The 16514-nt window shown below is 39.3% G+C and overlaps 2 protein-coding genes across 4 annotated transcripts in view; one reads left to right on the forward strand and one right to left on the reverse strand.

Moving 5' to 3' along the window:
• The window catches only part of LOC147184585 (histone acetyltransferase KAT7-like), a 30046-nt gene extending 24137 nt beyond the window's left edge, over positions 1–5909 (reverse strand). For all 3 annotated transcript variants that reach the window (XM_086069123.1, XM_086069115.1, XM_086069106.1), the window contains exons 1-3: positions 5721–5909; positions 4320–4464; positions 2306–2470 (exon numbers count right to left, since the gene is read on the reverse strand). In XM_086069123.1, coding sequence (XP_085925249.1) covers positions 2306–2470; positions 4320–4464; positions 5721–5735 — 325 coding nt within the window. In that variant the 5' untranslated portion in view covers positions 5736–5909. The remainder of the gene's footprint in view (positions 1–2305; positions 2471–4319; positions 4465–5720) is intronic.
• Positions 5910–6357: 448 nt separating this feature from the next.
• aldh16a1 (aldehyde dehydrogenase 16 family, member A1) lies at positions 6358–16089 on the forward strand. The gene is made up of 17 exons (XM_086069149.1): positions 6358–6599; positions 7318–7417; positions 7909–8035; positions 8171–8328; positions 8429–8506; positions 8602–8789; positions 8910–9068; positions 9196–9354; positions 9454–9607; positions 9678–9753; positions 9863–9968; positions 10149–10273; positions 10399–10569; positions 12702–12906; positions 13046–13231; positions 15023–15148; positions 15268–16089. The coding sequence occupies exons 1-17, from the start codon at positions 6510–6512 to the stop codon at positions 15439–15441; spliced, it is 2382 nt and encodes a 793-aa protein (XP_085925275.1). The 5' UTR covers positions 6358–6509; the 3' UTR covers positions 15442–16089.
• The last annotated feature ends 425 nt before the right edge of the window (positions 16090–16514 follow it).

Consider the following 16514-nt stretch of genomic DNA (forward strand, 5'->3'; position numbering starts at 1 on the left):
CAAATAAATAAAATACAACAAATTTAAATAAAGCTGGACTTTTATTTCACATTGGGAATGTTAAACAAAAACAAGCAACATTGAGCATGATTAAAATGAGAATGAAAAATATTTGTCTTTATCTAAATTATGATTTAAAAAATGTGATGCATAATTTTGTTGGCCTTAATGAGGAAACATCTTATTTAAGAGAAGACCAGAAGTGCAGACTGTGGATGTCTTTAGCCTCCCATGTTGTTACAATAACACTCAACTTCATTGTATGTTTTCCTGGTGTAATTATTTTCCTTTCTTCTTTATAATTATTTTTTTTAAATACTTTAATTCCAAGGTCTAACAAGCTAACAATTCACTGGCACCCTGCATAAGGATGTACTTAGCACCTTCTGAGACCTTGCAGTGGAATCCTAAAGTCAAGACCGATGTGAGTGCCCATGAGGTGCAGAGATCTGCGACCTTGGCCAGCAAATGAAAGAACACACTGTGGTCCTTGTTCTCACCTACCTCTCTAGTCACATATATTTTTTTAAAGATGGAACTAGAAACCTCCAGTGCTAAAAGATACAGTATATTATACCTTCTGTAGAAAGTCATTTTACTGAAATAAGAAGTCAGGGTGGCACTTTCCATTGTTATTTCAAATAGGTTTCTTTAAAGTGGAAGTCCACCCAAAAATATTCTTTACAATAATAATATGTACTATGAATCTTCACTAGTATAAATAGGGCATTCTGATTAATATTGTGTTTGTAGAATATGATTTAAGCAGCAAATACCACCCATTTTAAATACATCTCAGTGGGTGGCCATTTTGACACTTGCTGTCAACTTAAAATTACATCATAGTTGCTAAGGGCTCAGGTAACGACCTATCACGGCTCTCCTGTTTGCAAGTTAAGCTCTAAATGCAACATTAATCAGAATTCCGTGCTTAGACTAGTGGGGTACATTTACTGTAAATAAAATGTGTGTGTGGGGGGGGGGGGGGGTTGACTTCCCCTTTAAAAGCTGGTGGCGCTTATTTTTCTGGGATTTTTTTTTTTTTATATTGAATATGTTTCAATGTTTCAATTAGGGTGGTTAATAGTGTTAAATTAGACATGTCTCATAATCAATACAGTTCTGGTTTTGGAGAGTCATTTTCTCTATTTGAATAGCTGACATGGCAATTTTCCCAATGGCCAAATGGGCACTTATTTATTACTTCTGTTTAGCTGAATGTTAATGCAAAATTGTGGCTCTGTGTGCCTTTTTATTTTATTTTATTTTTTATGATGAAAGAGTTTTGCTGTGGAACACAGGAGTTTGAAAACTCCCTCTGGAGTTGTTCATGTTAGGATGTTTAGTTAAAATGCCAGTGAGGCACTTGATTAAGCTCTATCAACTCTGCTTGGCAACAGGTGGTCCAAAAATGCGCTGTATTTTATAATATTTTTATTTTGTTCTGTGGAACTTATAACATTGCCAGTGCCACATACGAATCTATGTCATTTAAGTATTTCTACAGAAACTGTTTTAATAATTTTGCATTGCTACAACAACAAAATGGATTTGAAATAAATAAAAATGTATGGATTTGCAAATTTCACAGAGGTTTCACAGAAATATGGCATTTACTGTTAAGGAACCAGAGCCATATTATGTAGAATATGTCAGATTTCAGAGGCTGAAAAGTATTCTGGACAGGCAAATATCAAATCCATTGTGGTGTTGTACAGAGGCAAAATCACTCAAATTTGGCCAAATACTTCTGGACTAAAGTGTAAAACCTACTGATTAAATTGCAAGTGTCAACAAGAATTATGTTACAACAATATTACATACTGTGATTACATTTTTGATATGTTGTAATTGCAAATGATGTCATCATCCTTTTCCACAATTCTAAATTAACAAGTAAATAACATTTTGAATTCAGTTTCACAGTGACAAAACAGAAATTTGTACTATTTTGTCTTTTTTTTTAAAGTCAGGAACACGCTGTGATTACTGGCTAAACTCACAGCATGCTACAAGTAATGCTTGGTGCTTTTCCTCCCCATTCAGTCATTACTCCTCATTTTCAATTTCTCTTGTCGATAGTCTTTTCTTTAAAATGGATGCTATGTTCTCATTTTCAAACTTCCATTGCCTTAAAAATGACTACTCATCACTACATTATTCCTCATCTTCTTTTGTCCCTCAGACTATTCTACCTTCATCTTTACCAATAACATATGTTTTGTGTCTTTGACAAGTAACACATTTAAATAAAAGAATAAATATGTAACAAATAAAGGCCAGCCAGTTTTATTTTTACACTCACCCTCCGTATCTGAACCGGATAACCGGCCCTGCCGTAATGGGTATTTTTTGGCTGTGGTGTTTGTCGCCCCCTGTTGGCTACGAGTGCTCCTGCGTCTTGAGGAAAACGCAGAGGCTGCTTTCTCCACTGCTGCAGCAGAACTGCTTCGTGCTGTGCTGGAGTTTTCTGGAAGAGAGAAGAGTATACATGTTTTTGGCACCTCAATCATCAGAACGTTTTAAATATACACTCACAAGTCAATTTACATAATCATCCTCAAAGAAAGTCTATTGAAAGATGGCAATGTTTCATTATTGACATTAGAGACATCAGGAAGAAGCAGTACTCTTAGTCCACAATAGTGCAAAGTAGAACCACAGTAATAAAGATATTGCCACTCTGAAACTGAGTTTAAGATTTGAGAACGATATCATAATCTATTTAAACTATTTTTGTTGAGTGAAGTAATTCCAGCTTCTAATCAATAAGCACTTACAGTACTTAGCTTTACAATCACTTCTGAATCACTGTTCATACAAAACATGGAAATTGAGAATATTTTATATCATCATCCATTTCCAACCAAAGCAGTTACAAAATTATTCAAATCTACCACTTCTTGAAATAAATTGCACTGCACTGCACTCTGCACTGAGATTAGGCTTTTAGAACAAGGAATGGAGCAACAAAAATAGGGGAAACAGTGTCAGCCTTTCTTTCTGTGCAGTAAATCCGCTACATTCTGGCAGTGAATGCTGAAAAGAGCTCACTAGAAGGTTGGGAGTATGTCTGTAGAGGGAGGAGGCTAGGTGGAGGAGCTCCTGATTGGTGTGGGACATGTCTGACTAGTACAGTACGTGCAAGTACAAACTTCTAAAAGACTAAAAATAAAACAGCCATAAACTACAATGATCTAAACAAAGCATTTAAAAAAATACATTAGTTATCAATTAAATTTAATTATCAATTAGTTACAATTATTATATTAGGTAATTATCAAACGCTTATGTCAATGTGAAAATATTGTTATTGTTATAGATATAGGGCCATCATCGGTTTACGGCACAGTTCCGTTCCTGTGACTATGACGCAAACCTAATTTGTACATAAATTGGCAAGTGCCGTAGTCTATCACTAATCGACCACTAACTGTATAATAATACTGTTAATTGCAGTTAATACAGTATTTGTATGAAAAACCTTTTTGCCATAAATTTAAAACACTGCAATTGGCTGGCAACCAGTCCATGGTGTAACCCACATCTCACCAAAAGTCAGATAGGATAACCTTTACAATAATATATGGTATGTGCCCCCACTAGTCTACATATGGCGTTCTGGTTAATATTGTGTTAGTGGAATATGAGTTAAGCAGCAAAACCCAGTCATTTTTTAGATCCATCTCAGGGGGGCTGCCATTTTGCCACTAGTTGTCGAAAATGACATCACAGTTGCTCAGGTCTCAGGTAACAACCAATCACGGCTCAACTTCAGAAAAAAGGTGATTGGTCGTTACCTCAGGGTTGATGGGTTTGGTGACCGCCGGAAGGCTTCAGACGCCGGACGAGCCGTTGAGGCGGCCAGTTAAATGAATGAGGCTGAGCTATCCATTCAGAATGAATGAGCGCTGGCGGCGAGCTTTGCGAGTCGGTCGTGAAATCAAGATCGAAATATTTCATCCATGATGGTCCATATGAAATTGTAAATATGGTTCAACGCTCAACTTGCCACTCGTGAAATGTTTTGGCAGAGCCACACACAGAGCGAGTGTGCAAGCTTGGAAAGTTCAAATGATCCCGCCACGCGCTTGTTGTAATGGAATGGCATGGCTTGTTGCAATGGAGGCCGTGTAGTGTCGTTCTGTGCAGTGTGGTACCATGCGGGGCTAACGGAAAAGCGGCTATTGTGAATAGCCTATTTCTGCCACCTCTAGTATTTATGCATCTACATTTATTGTATTGCTCACCACACATTTAATATGTCCAAGTCAGACAATGTGTGTACAGACAGTAAACATTTCTTGCAAACAATTTACCTTGTGTGCTTCGGCTGAGACGAAGGGACGTGCGAGTCAGGCGCGTGCTATTACGTCGTTGCACGATCCCGACCGCTTCAGCCGGCTCAAGGTCGGCGGAGAAATCCGAGTCCTCTGTCCCCTCCGAGCTGCTGCCTGTGGTCCTCTGCACAAATAAACAAACAAACAGCTTAAAATATGAAAAAAGTCATTAAAGGCAGACTTCAGCGTGTTTTATTGATAATGATTATTATTAGTTTTACCATTGGATAATCCAAGGAAGATCACATCCGGGGAAAGTAACATCATATCCTCCACATCTCCACATGATAAACTTATTAATAAATAATCACATTAACCTATAGTCCCTACGACGGACAATAAACAGCACAAGTCAGATGAAAGGAGTGATGCTAATAACATGCATAACTATTTTCAAACAAACATAATATACTGAAAATGCAAGTTGCCGAAATTGACTATTCATGTAAATTAGGTTACGCTATAATGGAGAAGTGTCGCTCAAACGAAACACAAGATTGGGGTGGGGAAAGGGATCAATGTATTAACATAATGTTACCTAGGTTCAATTCACTCTAAAAAATAAGCAAAATGTCAGTCCATCCATCCATCCACCATTGAACAGCTTATCCATTATTGTGTATATTATATATATGATTACATGAATACTTATTTGACAGTTTTAACCAAACCCAGCATTTTTATACAGCTTTCATTTGATTGGAATACCTAATAATGTAAGCGGTTGGTTCCTGATTCAAAGCATGATTAAAATGATTATGTACTAAAAATCACATGTTCATAAACTGATTACCCAGGAAACGTCACTCAATACGAAAGCGCTTTTGACGCACATTTTTTGACACTCCATAACAAGAAGCCCAGCACTTCATTTGCATACAACCAACGAGGAAAGAGAAGAGGCGGAGGTCTAAAAAGCCAGACCAATGAGCGCAACGCTATTTCGGATTCGGACCAACCACTGCGTTGTTTTGGTACGGACTCGTCGCACCATCCTCAAACCGAAAAAACAGCCTGTTCCTTCCGACCAAATGTGAAGTTGTCGTATTTGCTGCGGCAGTGGTTAGCATCAACGTACTCTCCGCAAATCGGGTAGATAATAGGCCACTTAAGCACACATTTAAAGCAACCAGGAAATACACATTTGCTAAGGCGGTGAGCAAAGTCGACACGCTCCTATGAATTAACCAACAATCATATCTAAAAGTGTAACCAAAGCACATTAACAGCTGCTAAGTGTTTGTTGTTTAATGTTGCCGGTTAATATGCACATCACCAATTTAAATCCTAAATTGGATAACGTAATCGATGACGTTATGGACGCCAGCTTGCAGTCTGTTCTAGATGCTGTTTTGGATCAAAATAAAAGCTATATCTTACCTTTCTGCGGGGCATTTTCACAGAAATGACGTGTCGGTTTTTTGTCTGGCTAATGATCAGTGAGCTGTGAGCAGTTTTATGTCAGATCCCATCAATATTTACGAGCAATCCAACATTCCCTTTTCACTACGAGCCAAGTCAGCTGAAAACCGCGTACCACTATTTCTGCTTTTCCTCTCAAGGCGCACACTCGGTACGTTTGCAAAGTCTTTCCGTCTGGAAACAACAGAGGCTGGATTGACTGTTCCCTTAGGTGTCTAAAATCATATACTGTATTATTGCGTTCACGTAGATTTTTTCCAACACTATGTACAACGGTATAAATATTGATTTATCAGTCTCAGTTGTTTTACTTTGATGGTTACGGTCAGCGGTGGTAAGTTTTAGATGGTCAAATTTATGATGAAGTGTCGTTCATTTTAAAATAACCAAACTGCTGTAAGCTGTACAATAATTTGTGTTTAAAATATTAAAGTAAATTCAACGTAACTACACCCTAAACCTTTCAAATCGTGGATTTTTACACAGCAAATATACTGTACAAATGATTGTGGTCGAAACCTGCAATCAGCAGTGAATCTCCTCGCGTCAAGTTGTAAGTCGGCGTGTTTGACAGGTAGCACGTTCGCTCTGACGTATTTGCTTCTTTTTTTTTTCCTGGTCTGGCTGGGGGCAGGCGGGCTGCGTTAGTGCTTTAAAGCAAATATTTCGGATCTTTAGAGCCTCCTAGAAGGGAACTAACGGGCATTGTGGTGATTTTTCTCTCTCCAAAACTAAGCTACGAGTAATATGGCCGGTACCACCACAAAGACTGTACACGACATTTTTCAGAGTATGGAGCACGGACCAGCTGCAACTTCCAGCACTTCCACTGCACAGGTAAATGGAGTACTTTCAGTAAAAGAAAAACGTTTTGTGCATTTGTTAATGCTCTAGAATTACTCACACAGACAGATGCATGTTTCCTGTCTCTTCTACTGAATTTATTGTACTGCTGTTCTTCGAATTTTGCAAGCCTATGTTGGACTCTTGGACTCATGTGAAGTTCATTAACTCTTAACTCACAAGGCAAACATGTGACTGAACTGTATAAATAACCTTGTAATGAATTGGGAAAGCAAGATGGTGTAGCCACTTTTCGTCATCAAATTAAACTGAAACTTCAATGTAAAGCTGTCACTTGGAGCGAGTGGTTGGATTTTGACTTTGTATTCAGTCTGTACTTACGGTCACCCTAAATAAATGTCACCAATAATGTGAGCTATGAAGCCCCTAAGATGGCATGGAAGGAGGAAAAAAGCAATTAAAAAAACACCCTCTTAAAAGTGGGATGTGGCTGTTTTCTAAATTGCCAATCACCCATCCATTCATTTTCCAAACCACTTATTCCAAATCACATTCATACTTATTTGAATAATGATTATTATTAAGTCAGCATATGTCTTTTGATTAACCCCATATCAAGTTCTGTTGTAATGTGAGAAAAATGTTTGAAATGATACATGTTGGTCTCATTTTTTTGTATCTTAAAAATCTGGCATTTCAATAGGGTCCTGTACACTTTTTATATCCACTCACTTAATGTCTTCCCCTGCAGGCATGGCTGGATAATCATTCCCGCTCTTTGGGTCTGTTTATTGATGGACAATTTGTCAGTCCCGTAGACAGACAGACTCGCTCCTTGGTGGACTTGAAAGGTGAGGTCCAGTTTTGAACAGCTCACAGCAGCTTGGAATTTTGTTGGTGACCTTGCTGTCTACTGAGATCCTACAAGATGCTAGCCTTTATAGCCACAGTTTTTACAGACCATCAAAGGAAAAATAATAGATTTACAATCCTATTAAAATGCAAAAATTGCGATAGCTTTGTTGAGTTTGCTTTACCACAAAATAAATGCAAATTGCTGTTTGAGAGACAACCATAGGTTAAGTTTAGGGGTTAAAATTAGGTCATTGTTTTTAGTTTTTATTTTGTTTATTTTGTTTATCAAAAGTACTAGTGGTGTCAGTATCTGTGTTTACTGAAGAGTTAAGCACTGGTATACTGTTATCGGTTTGAAAAAAGTGGTAGCAAACATCCCTATTTAAAATAATAGTTGCAGCCCAAGTTTTTGGCCATGACTGTAAATTGTGTGTAGAGGAAGCTGATGATGCGACTAAAATGATTCCACCCTGTGCCTTTTGTTTAGGTGGTCTCGTGTGCAGCACAGTGCGTGCTGTGCAGGCTGACATTTCGCAATGCGCATCTTCTGCTGTCAAGGGCTTTGAGGTCTGGAGTGGCTTGTCCTGCTACCAGAGGTCCAAGGTGCTGCTCAGGTACTCTGAATACACCTCGAAACCTATATGGGGTTAGGGAACATTGTTTCAATGCTAAAAAGATCTACAGGTGTTTGTGCATGTTTGTCACTTTTCAGTCCAATGCATCATTGGGTGTGTGTCACCTGTCTTCAGGTTGGCGAGCATTCTTGGACAGCATGGCCAGAGCGTGGCCGAGCTGTGTGACCTGTGTCAAGCCTCCTGTTCCTCCTCCACCCTTGTCAGATTGTTGCAATATTATAGCAGCTGGGCTCAGCTTCGAGACACTCTCATCGCAAACTGGACCCCACTGGGTGAGTGCTCACTGCTGAAGTTAGTGTGATGACAAACTGTCATATAAGGCCGTTATCTCATTGCTGATTCTATTTTTGACTTTGTTCTTCCTGTTTACAGGTGTGGTTTTAGTAGTTGTCTCTGATGACTGCCCTCTCTACTCCATGATGCTCAAAGTCTTACCAGCACTAGCCATGGGTAAGCAACTGACTTGAGTTTCAAGATACACAATATTATAATCTTCATCATGATTCAAAAGTGTTGAGTTACTACTAAAGATGTTTCCTCCTTAGGCAACTCTGTCATCATTGTCCCCGGTCAAAGCACAGCCCCCCCAGCACTTTTATTGGCTCAGCTTTTTACAGGCGCAGGCCTTCCTACTGGGGCTGTCACTGTTTTGACTGGCTGTGACATGTCACTGGCTGCTGATGTTGCTCGAAACTCCAGCATCAGCTACGTCACGTACAGCGGCAACAAGGAGGTGCACTTAGAAATCAGTGATCGAAAAAAAGAAAAAGAAAAAAAAAGAAATCAGTGATCAAACCAGCATTGGGAATAGCTAAATGATTCAATAATGCGATTTTTTTAAAAACTGTTTCAGGATGGTGTGAAGCTGTGTAAAGCTACAGCAGGGATGGGTGTTCCAGTCTCTGTATCCCCAAACATTGGTGCTACATGTCCTATCATAGTTTTTGAGTCTGCTGATATCAACAGTGCAGTGGATGATGTGTTAGAGACTGCCTTCAAGAAGAAGAAAGAGGTGAGTCAAGTATCCACTGTGTTGGTTACTTTTTGATGCTGGTTGGTTTAACTTTTTTTTGTTTGTTTTTTTGTTTTTTTAATTTGTTTTTTTGGGGGGGGGTTATTTTATTTTTTCCTACCCGCAGGTGCACTGGGTGTTGTGTGTGCAGGAGAGCGTGCTGGACAGCGTATTGGCCCGTCTGAAGTTGCGCATGGCAAGTTTGAAATGTGTGGCGCTTGCCAGCGATGAGGTCAGAGTGCTCGTGGACACTGCAGTACAGGAGGCTAAAAACAAGGGGGCCACGGTTTGTCGTCAAACATTAATTTAGCCCCTTTCATGCTTGATACTAATGGTGTGTATGGTTATGTTAATTGACGTATGAATTTGGGTTTTCACCCCTCAGTTGGTGCAGTCCTATGCTGTGCCGTCAGCTACACAGTATCCTCCTACGGTGCTATGCGGAGCAGCCCCCTCCTCGCCATGTGTGGTCATGCCCTCTCCTGGGCCACTGCTTCCTCTTATGACCTTCAGAAGTAACACAGAGGCGGTGACTCTGGGTAAGGATGAGTCTTTAAAGTAGATGTATGAAATTATCTTATCAGTAAATTGTTGTTTTGTTGTGCACAGGGAATCACAGTCCACATGGCCAAGCAGCATGTATCTGGACTGAAGACCTCACTCTGGCTTTGGAAACGTCCAAGAGGTACGCATGTTAACACAGCTACACTTTTAAAATTGATTTTACTTTTCGTTGAGACATTAGCAATATTATGAATTGATTTAAAGTTGTTTATGTCTTTTTTTCTCTTCAGTTTGTCTGTCGGCTCAGTGTGGGTGAACTCGCACCCTTTATGTGATCCGTGTCTGCCTGTTTCTGGTCACAAAGACAGCGGCACCTGCACTGATGGAGGGCAGGAGGTTAGCTGTTCTAGTTTTTAACACTTTTACTTGTACTTAATGTACGAGTACATCTTTCTTTAGCTCCTACATAAAAATGAGCATTTCGCCCAAACAAAGTAGAATGCCCAATAAGATTTGTAGTATCAGGAACATTTTTGAAGCCTGAACAATCATTCTGTTATTTCTGCTCCCTTTCAGGGTCTGTATCACTTTATGCGGCCATCCTCGTCCTCCGTTCTCCCTCGTGCGTCCCCTGTTGCTCTGGACTACACCAAGTTTGGAAAAGATGCACCCCCAGTTATCATTCCAGATGAAACTGCTGGGTGTGTTGTCTCTCTTTTAAGTCCAAGTTTGAATATGGTTATTATTAACACAGCAAAATTACTATGATGTGATGTCATTTTGCACATACACATATTCATAATCTTATACTGTCTCCCCTCCTCAGTACCATGAAGTCCTATACACAGTTTGTTGCTGGCAAGGCATGCAAATCGGAGTCTGGTGCCAATGTAGTGGTGCATCCTCCAGGGGGCAGCGGCGTATTAGGCTACTGTCCTGATGGAGGCCAGAAAGATGTCCGGAATGCCGTGGAGGCAGCTATCAAAGTTCAGCCAGGGTGAGATACCAGCATGTAATCAAATAAACAAACCAGTGAATGTTTGGTAATTCAAGTTCACATATTATTGGCGTTCTCACTGTGAACTTTATGTGCGTCTCAACAATTGAATAATGAGGGATTTTTTTTTTGTCAGTAGTTAGATTTATTCTTATTTTATTTTTAAAGCGAAACTCATAAACACATCAGAAAATAATACCCCAAATTTTTTTTCTGTATTGGCAATCATATTGATAGTTTCTTAGCAAATAGTCAAAGTTTTTAAGTTAAAATTTTTGCTTGTAAACTGTAATTATCAAGATTACAAGAAACAAAATCATGAAATATTTCATTTTGTGCGTTAAGAAAACCTAAGAATTTTACTTTTTGAATTGATTGACACCGTTTTTACATGTTACTCTAATTTGTAATGTAAGAATGTTCTCAGTTTTGGTCTGTTGAGGTCAACTAAAAGTAAAAGATGCCACCGTGAAAATAACTAAAACACACTCATCATTGGATTAAGACTGGGGTCAGCAACCTTTACTGTCAAAAAAAATGTTCTAGGCCAAATAAATAACAAAAAATATCTGTCTGGAGGCGCAAATTATTTGAAAATTGTGATGAACAAAACAGTTTGTTAGTGTTAGTTTAATGTAGTGAGGGCCCAAGAGCTAATTAGAGCTGCACCATAACAGAAAAATATGCAGCATCCAATTCATTTTCTTCCACCTTTCGTCTTCGGTTTTTGGAATTTCTTTTGTTGTTGTTGTACATTTTCACACATTTTTTAGCTTTTCTGCCTTTCTGTCTACATTTCTGACATTCTTGGCAATTTTATGGACATTGTTTTTTTTTTTTTTTTTTTGCCTCTCTTCTTCCTTTTTTGGACATTTTATGGCATTTTTTTAAAAATATTTTTTCTGCGTTGTAATTTTCGGGATTTCTTTTCTTTTTGGACATTTTATGGTTACTTTTTGAACATTTTCTTTTCTGACTTTTTTTAAATTAAATTCAGACATTTTATGTTAATTTTCTGCTTTTCCTCTTACTTTTTGGACATTATGTGGTCACTTTTTGGAAATGTTTAGGCTTAAAAAAAACAAATTCAAATTTGGACTGACATTTTTTGAATATTTATTTATTTAATAATTAATTCATTTAAATAATATTTTATCTAAAAAAAATAAAATAAACCTGTAAAAAAATATATTAATTTCCACTTTTTTTTTCTTTTTTTTTTAAGAGGTCCACAGGGAGCCACAGGAGAGGGATTAAAGAGCCACATGTGGCTCCAGAGCCGCAGGTTGCAGACCCCTTGATTAAGACAAAGCAGAACAACATTAGGGTGTACTTTACTGTACAAATAGAGTTTATTCAGATATTTTTTTCCAACAAAACATTATTTTTCCTAATCCCGTTCAAACTAAAACCAAGTTGAACTATCTGGTTCTCGATTTGTAACGGTTAAAGGAACATTGTGCAGTTTAAAAAGGTCATATTAAAGCTTTTTCTACATCATGCATGCTCCACCAATGCCCAGATGAGTACGAAGAGCCCTGACCGTTTTACTCTGACTGCACCTATCAGCTTTTATCTTCCCTTTATAGTAGAGTGTGGAGTTCTTACCTCATTTGAAGTCATGTCTTCGTTTGTCAACTGTGGCTGTCACGTTAAGATCGTGCGCGTACTCACATGCGCACCATGAACGAGTCTGACTCAGATGCTGCAGTTACGCTTTGGGCCAGAGGTGGCAGTCGTGAGTAAAAAAGTGACAAACTGCACAAAGATCCTTTTACGGCATTTGTACTTGTGAATTGCTTAATTTGTTGAGGTACAAAGGCCAAACCTGCAGAGAATTCAGCCAATCATGGGCATATTGTGTAACCTGTTTGGGTTTATTACGAGTTAATGTCTAACTTGACATGATGACTCAGTGGGATTAACTAAAAATAACTGCATTGACAGTTTGTATACACTGGAATCAAGCCTTCTTGCCTGACTATTAAAACAAAACACAGTGTTCTCAGGGAGTGTTTACTAACTTTTTTTCAGTCAAGGCAGAACATCTCATGGCACTATTGTAAAGCATGCCATGATGTATATATTTCTGGAGTATCTGCATATTTACCATTGTGATTATTCTCCTTTAGTTGGATGAAAAAGAGTCCATCTGCGCGCAGCCAATCCATTCAGGCTCTGGCCAAGGGCCTTGAAGGAAAAAGGAAGGACATAGCAACATCAATCTGTACCCAAACTGGTCTACCAATGGAAGAGGCGGATAAGGAGGTGGAGCTCAGCATTGCCAGGCTCAGTGATTGGGCAGCCTACTGTGACAAGTTTCACGGCGGAACTCTGGTGAAGCTCTTAACGTGAATCAAAGTCATACTAAAAAGAAATATTAAAAAATACTGATTAAAAAGATTTTAGGTTTGAGATTTTTAAAGTCTCCTGATGCATACTTGCTCTAAAGTCTGGTGTGGTTGCTGTCCTTCAGCCCGTACCACAGTCTGGCACTGGTCTCTCCATCCCTGAAGCACTGGGAGTGGTGGGTGTGGTCCTTCCTGACAAGCATCCCCTCCTCTCCTTGGTAACACTTCTCGGAGCAGCCCTCGCCACTGGCAACGCCGTCGTCATGGTACCCAGTCAGGAGTATCCACTGCCAGCACTGGCATTTATTCAGGTAAGCGTGATGGCCGATTGTTCCATTCTGTACTCTCTCCATGTTGGAAATGAACAATACAATACACATTGGTCTGTGAGTTTCTGAGCATGTCAAGTCAAGTTTATTTATATAGCCCTTAATCACACAGGAGTCTCAAAGGGCTTCACATGCCCACAGTTGACAAATATCAACGACGTCCCCTAATCGAACCACAAGAGGGTAAGGAAAAACTAAAAAAAAAACAACAGGCAAAAAATGAGAAATCTTGAAAAGGGACCAAACATGTGGTAATCCCCCTCCCAGGATGATCAGGCTGCAATGGATGCCGAATGGGCACAAATTTACATAGTTTGTGATACTAAACATTATTAACTAGAATAGTGCGAAAGTCCATTGAAGAAATTGAAGCACAGCAAGAAGACGTCAGGGAAGTGGGTCCTCTTCCAAATCCAACCCGGTTGGTCGAAGCAGCTATCTCCATGGCGGCAACTTCCTCCCCGGATCGCATCCCGGTCAACCAGCACAGAACCCGTAATGCAGCATCCAAATCGGTTATTAACACCTAACTCCCGCTCCAAGCCGTGGAAAAGGGAGGGAAAGAAAGCAGCGGCAGTCACCAGGTACACATCATTCAGCCAAATGCAAGAGTATAGAAATGAGTCTTAAGACGCGATTTAAATGTTCCTACAGAGGTAGCGTCTCTGACCTCCGACGGTAGGGCATTCCAAAGCACTGGAGTCCGAATCGAAAACGCTCTAGAACCCAGCTCTTGGAATCACCAAAAGACCAGTGTGTTGCGAACGAAGGTTTCGTGTCGGAACATATGGTACAACGAGATAGGAAGGCGCTAAGCCGTGTAATATTATATATGTAAGTAACAAAACCTTAAAATCGCATCTCAAGTGGGCCGGAAGCCAATGCAAGTTGGCTAGTATCGGGGTAATATAATCGAACTTTCTTGTCTGGGTCAGACTTTTAAGACTGGCCATGGGAAGACCAGAGAGTAGTACATTACAGTAGTCAAGGCGAGACATAACAAACGCATGAATTATCATTTCTGCATCACCATCCGGACATATTTTAGCAATATTACGAAGGTGAAAAAAAGCAGTTCTAGTAATATTTTTACTGTACATTTGAAAAGAGAGACTTGGGTCGAATATAACGGCAAGATTTTTTAAGAAGTTACTTTGGCTAATAATGCATTTATCAAGGTTTAAAGAGGTATTCGTAAACAGATGCCAATAACGGGCGGGACCGACAATCAACATGTCGGTTTTATCTGGGTTAAGAAGCAAAAAATTAAACGGCATCCATTGTTTAATGTCGGCGAGGCACGCCTCCAGATTACTGCAGTTGTGCGGATTTGTTATTTGTAGAGGCAAATATAATTGTGTATCTTCAGCATAACAGTGAAAGTTTGTTATATTTACATATAATATCACCAAGCAGAAGCATATAAATGTTAAACAAGAGAGGGCCAAGTACCGACCCTTGTGGGACTCCACATGTAACGTTACATAACTCAGAGCTCGAATTGCCATGTATTACACGGTGCGTTCTCTCTGAGAGTTAAAAACAAAACCACGAGAGTGCTAAACCTGAAATACCGATACATGTTTGGAGATGTTCTCATGGTATTATGATCGACGGTATCGAAGGCGGCGCTTAAATCGAGTAATAATAATATTGACGAGGTATTGGAGTCCATTACTAGGAGAAGATCATTTGTCACTTTAGCAAGGGCTGTCTCAGTAGAGTGAACGGTCCAATTGCAATTTGTAGTAATTGACGATGCTGTGCCTGTAGGTCCTCCTGTCTTCAGATCTTCCAGCGGGCTTGGTGAACATCATTACGGGAAGAAGAGACCAGTTGACAAAGGCCTTGGCCAATCACAGTGTCATCAAGGCCATCTGGTACTGGGGCAACAGTGAGGTTAGCATTACTCCAACAGCCTTCAAACAGTAGGAGATGCTGTACAGTACATCCAAGAATAAACAACCGTCCGTAATGTGACGTTACACAGTGCACATGATTCTGTTCTTTTGCTGTAGGGCTGCCAGTACCTCCAGTACACCTGCACCAGCCCGCTAAAAACTCTGCGCCTCTTCTGCCAGATGGACATGGACGGGAACCATTGCATCAGAGACTGGACACACGTCTCTGTTCTGGAGGAGTTGTGGAGAAACGCTGTCCAGTGGAAAAGTGTATGGATTCCTACAGCATAAAAAGACAATGGGAAGAGTGTTAGATAATAAAATGGCACTAACTGCTGTAAAAAGCCTGTAAAAAGTATGGCTCCACTTGTACACAATTTATGACATCAATGTAATACTCATGATCAACTAAAATGAGTTATTTTCATTATATTCTTCATTTTTGTGGCGCAGTCAGTGAAAAGCAAAGCTATCTGTATAAATGTAGCCTCCAAAGTACCCCCTTTAAACATCTGCTCAATATGGTGTAAGCGGCGGTCGTTACTATAAGTGTAGAATCAAGTGACGGGCAAAAGTACAGTATATTTTACAACAGTAACGAGAGCAGAGTGTAGAGTGACATAACAAGCAATCACATTGTTTGGCAGGCATAATGTTGGGTTGTGAGACTCTGACAGAAATAGTACTTAAAAATAAAAGAAATGAAGGGTCTGGATGGTGGTAGTATGTTAGCTGTCACTATGTTGACCTTATTTTGTCCCAAAGTCCTATCTAGGATGGCAAATTTTGTTTCAAATACCTTACTGTAATGTATGAATCGAACCTTCTTGATAAACATGTGCTGATGGTTTTGTAAACACAATACTTTTTTTCAAGTCCACATTCCATTTTTAAATGAACCAGAGTTCTTTTTTGCTATTAAAAAAGTTATGTTGCACATTCCTGTCTTGTCTGTTCTCGGTTGATATTTTTGACATTAGGGAATGTGAGCCTATATAGGTAGGTAAAATTAAATATAAGTACACTTCCACAATTTAATGTTTACAGTGGCAAATATTCTACCTTTACTAAAATGGGACTGGGACTGGGACTTTGATTAACGACCAGAGAGGTAAAAACAATGTATGTATGCTATTGTTCTGGTTGTAATGCTATTCTGTTTTTTTTTTTTTTTTGACATTGTAAAATTTTATTTGTATGTATATTAATAGAAATAAGATTCAATTGTATTTAGAAGACAGCAGCATGGTGGATCAGTGGTACGTTGGTTCTCTCGCATGTTCCCAAAATAGGCATAGATTAACTTGAATAACTGACCATAAATTATTAACGTGTGAATGTTAATGTGAATGGTTGCCTGTCTC

The sequence above is a fragment of the Leptonotus elevatus genome, chromosome 1 (assembly GCF_054856555.1).
Source record: "Leptonotus elevatus isolate MCC_2025b chromosome 1, RoL_Lele_1.0, whole genome shotgun sequence".
NCBI classification, from domain to species: domain Eukaryota; kingdom Metazoa; phylum Chordata; class Actinopteri; order Syngnathiformes; family Syngnathidae; genus Leptonotus; species Leptonotus elevatus.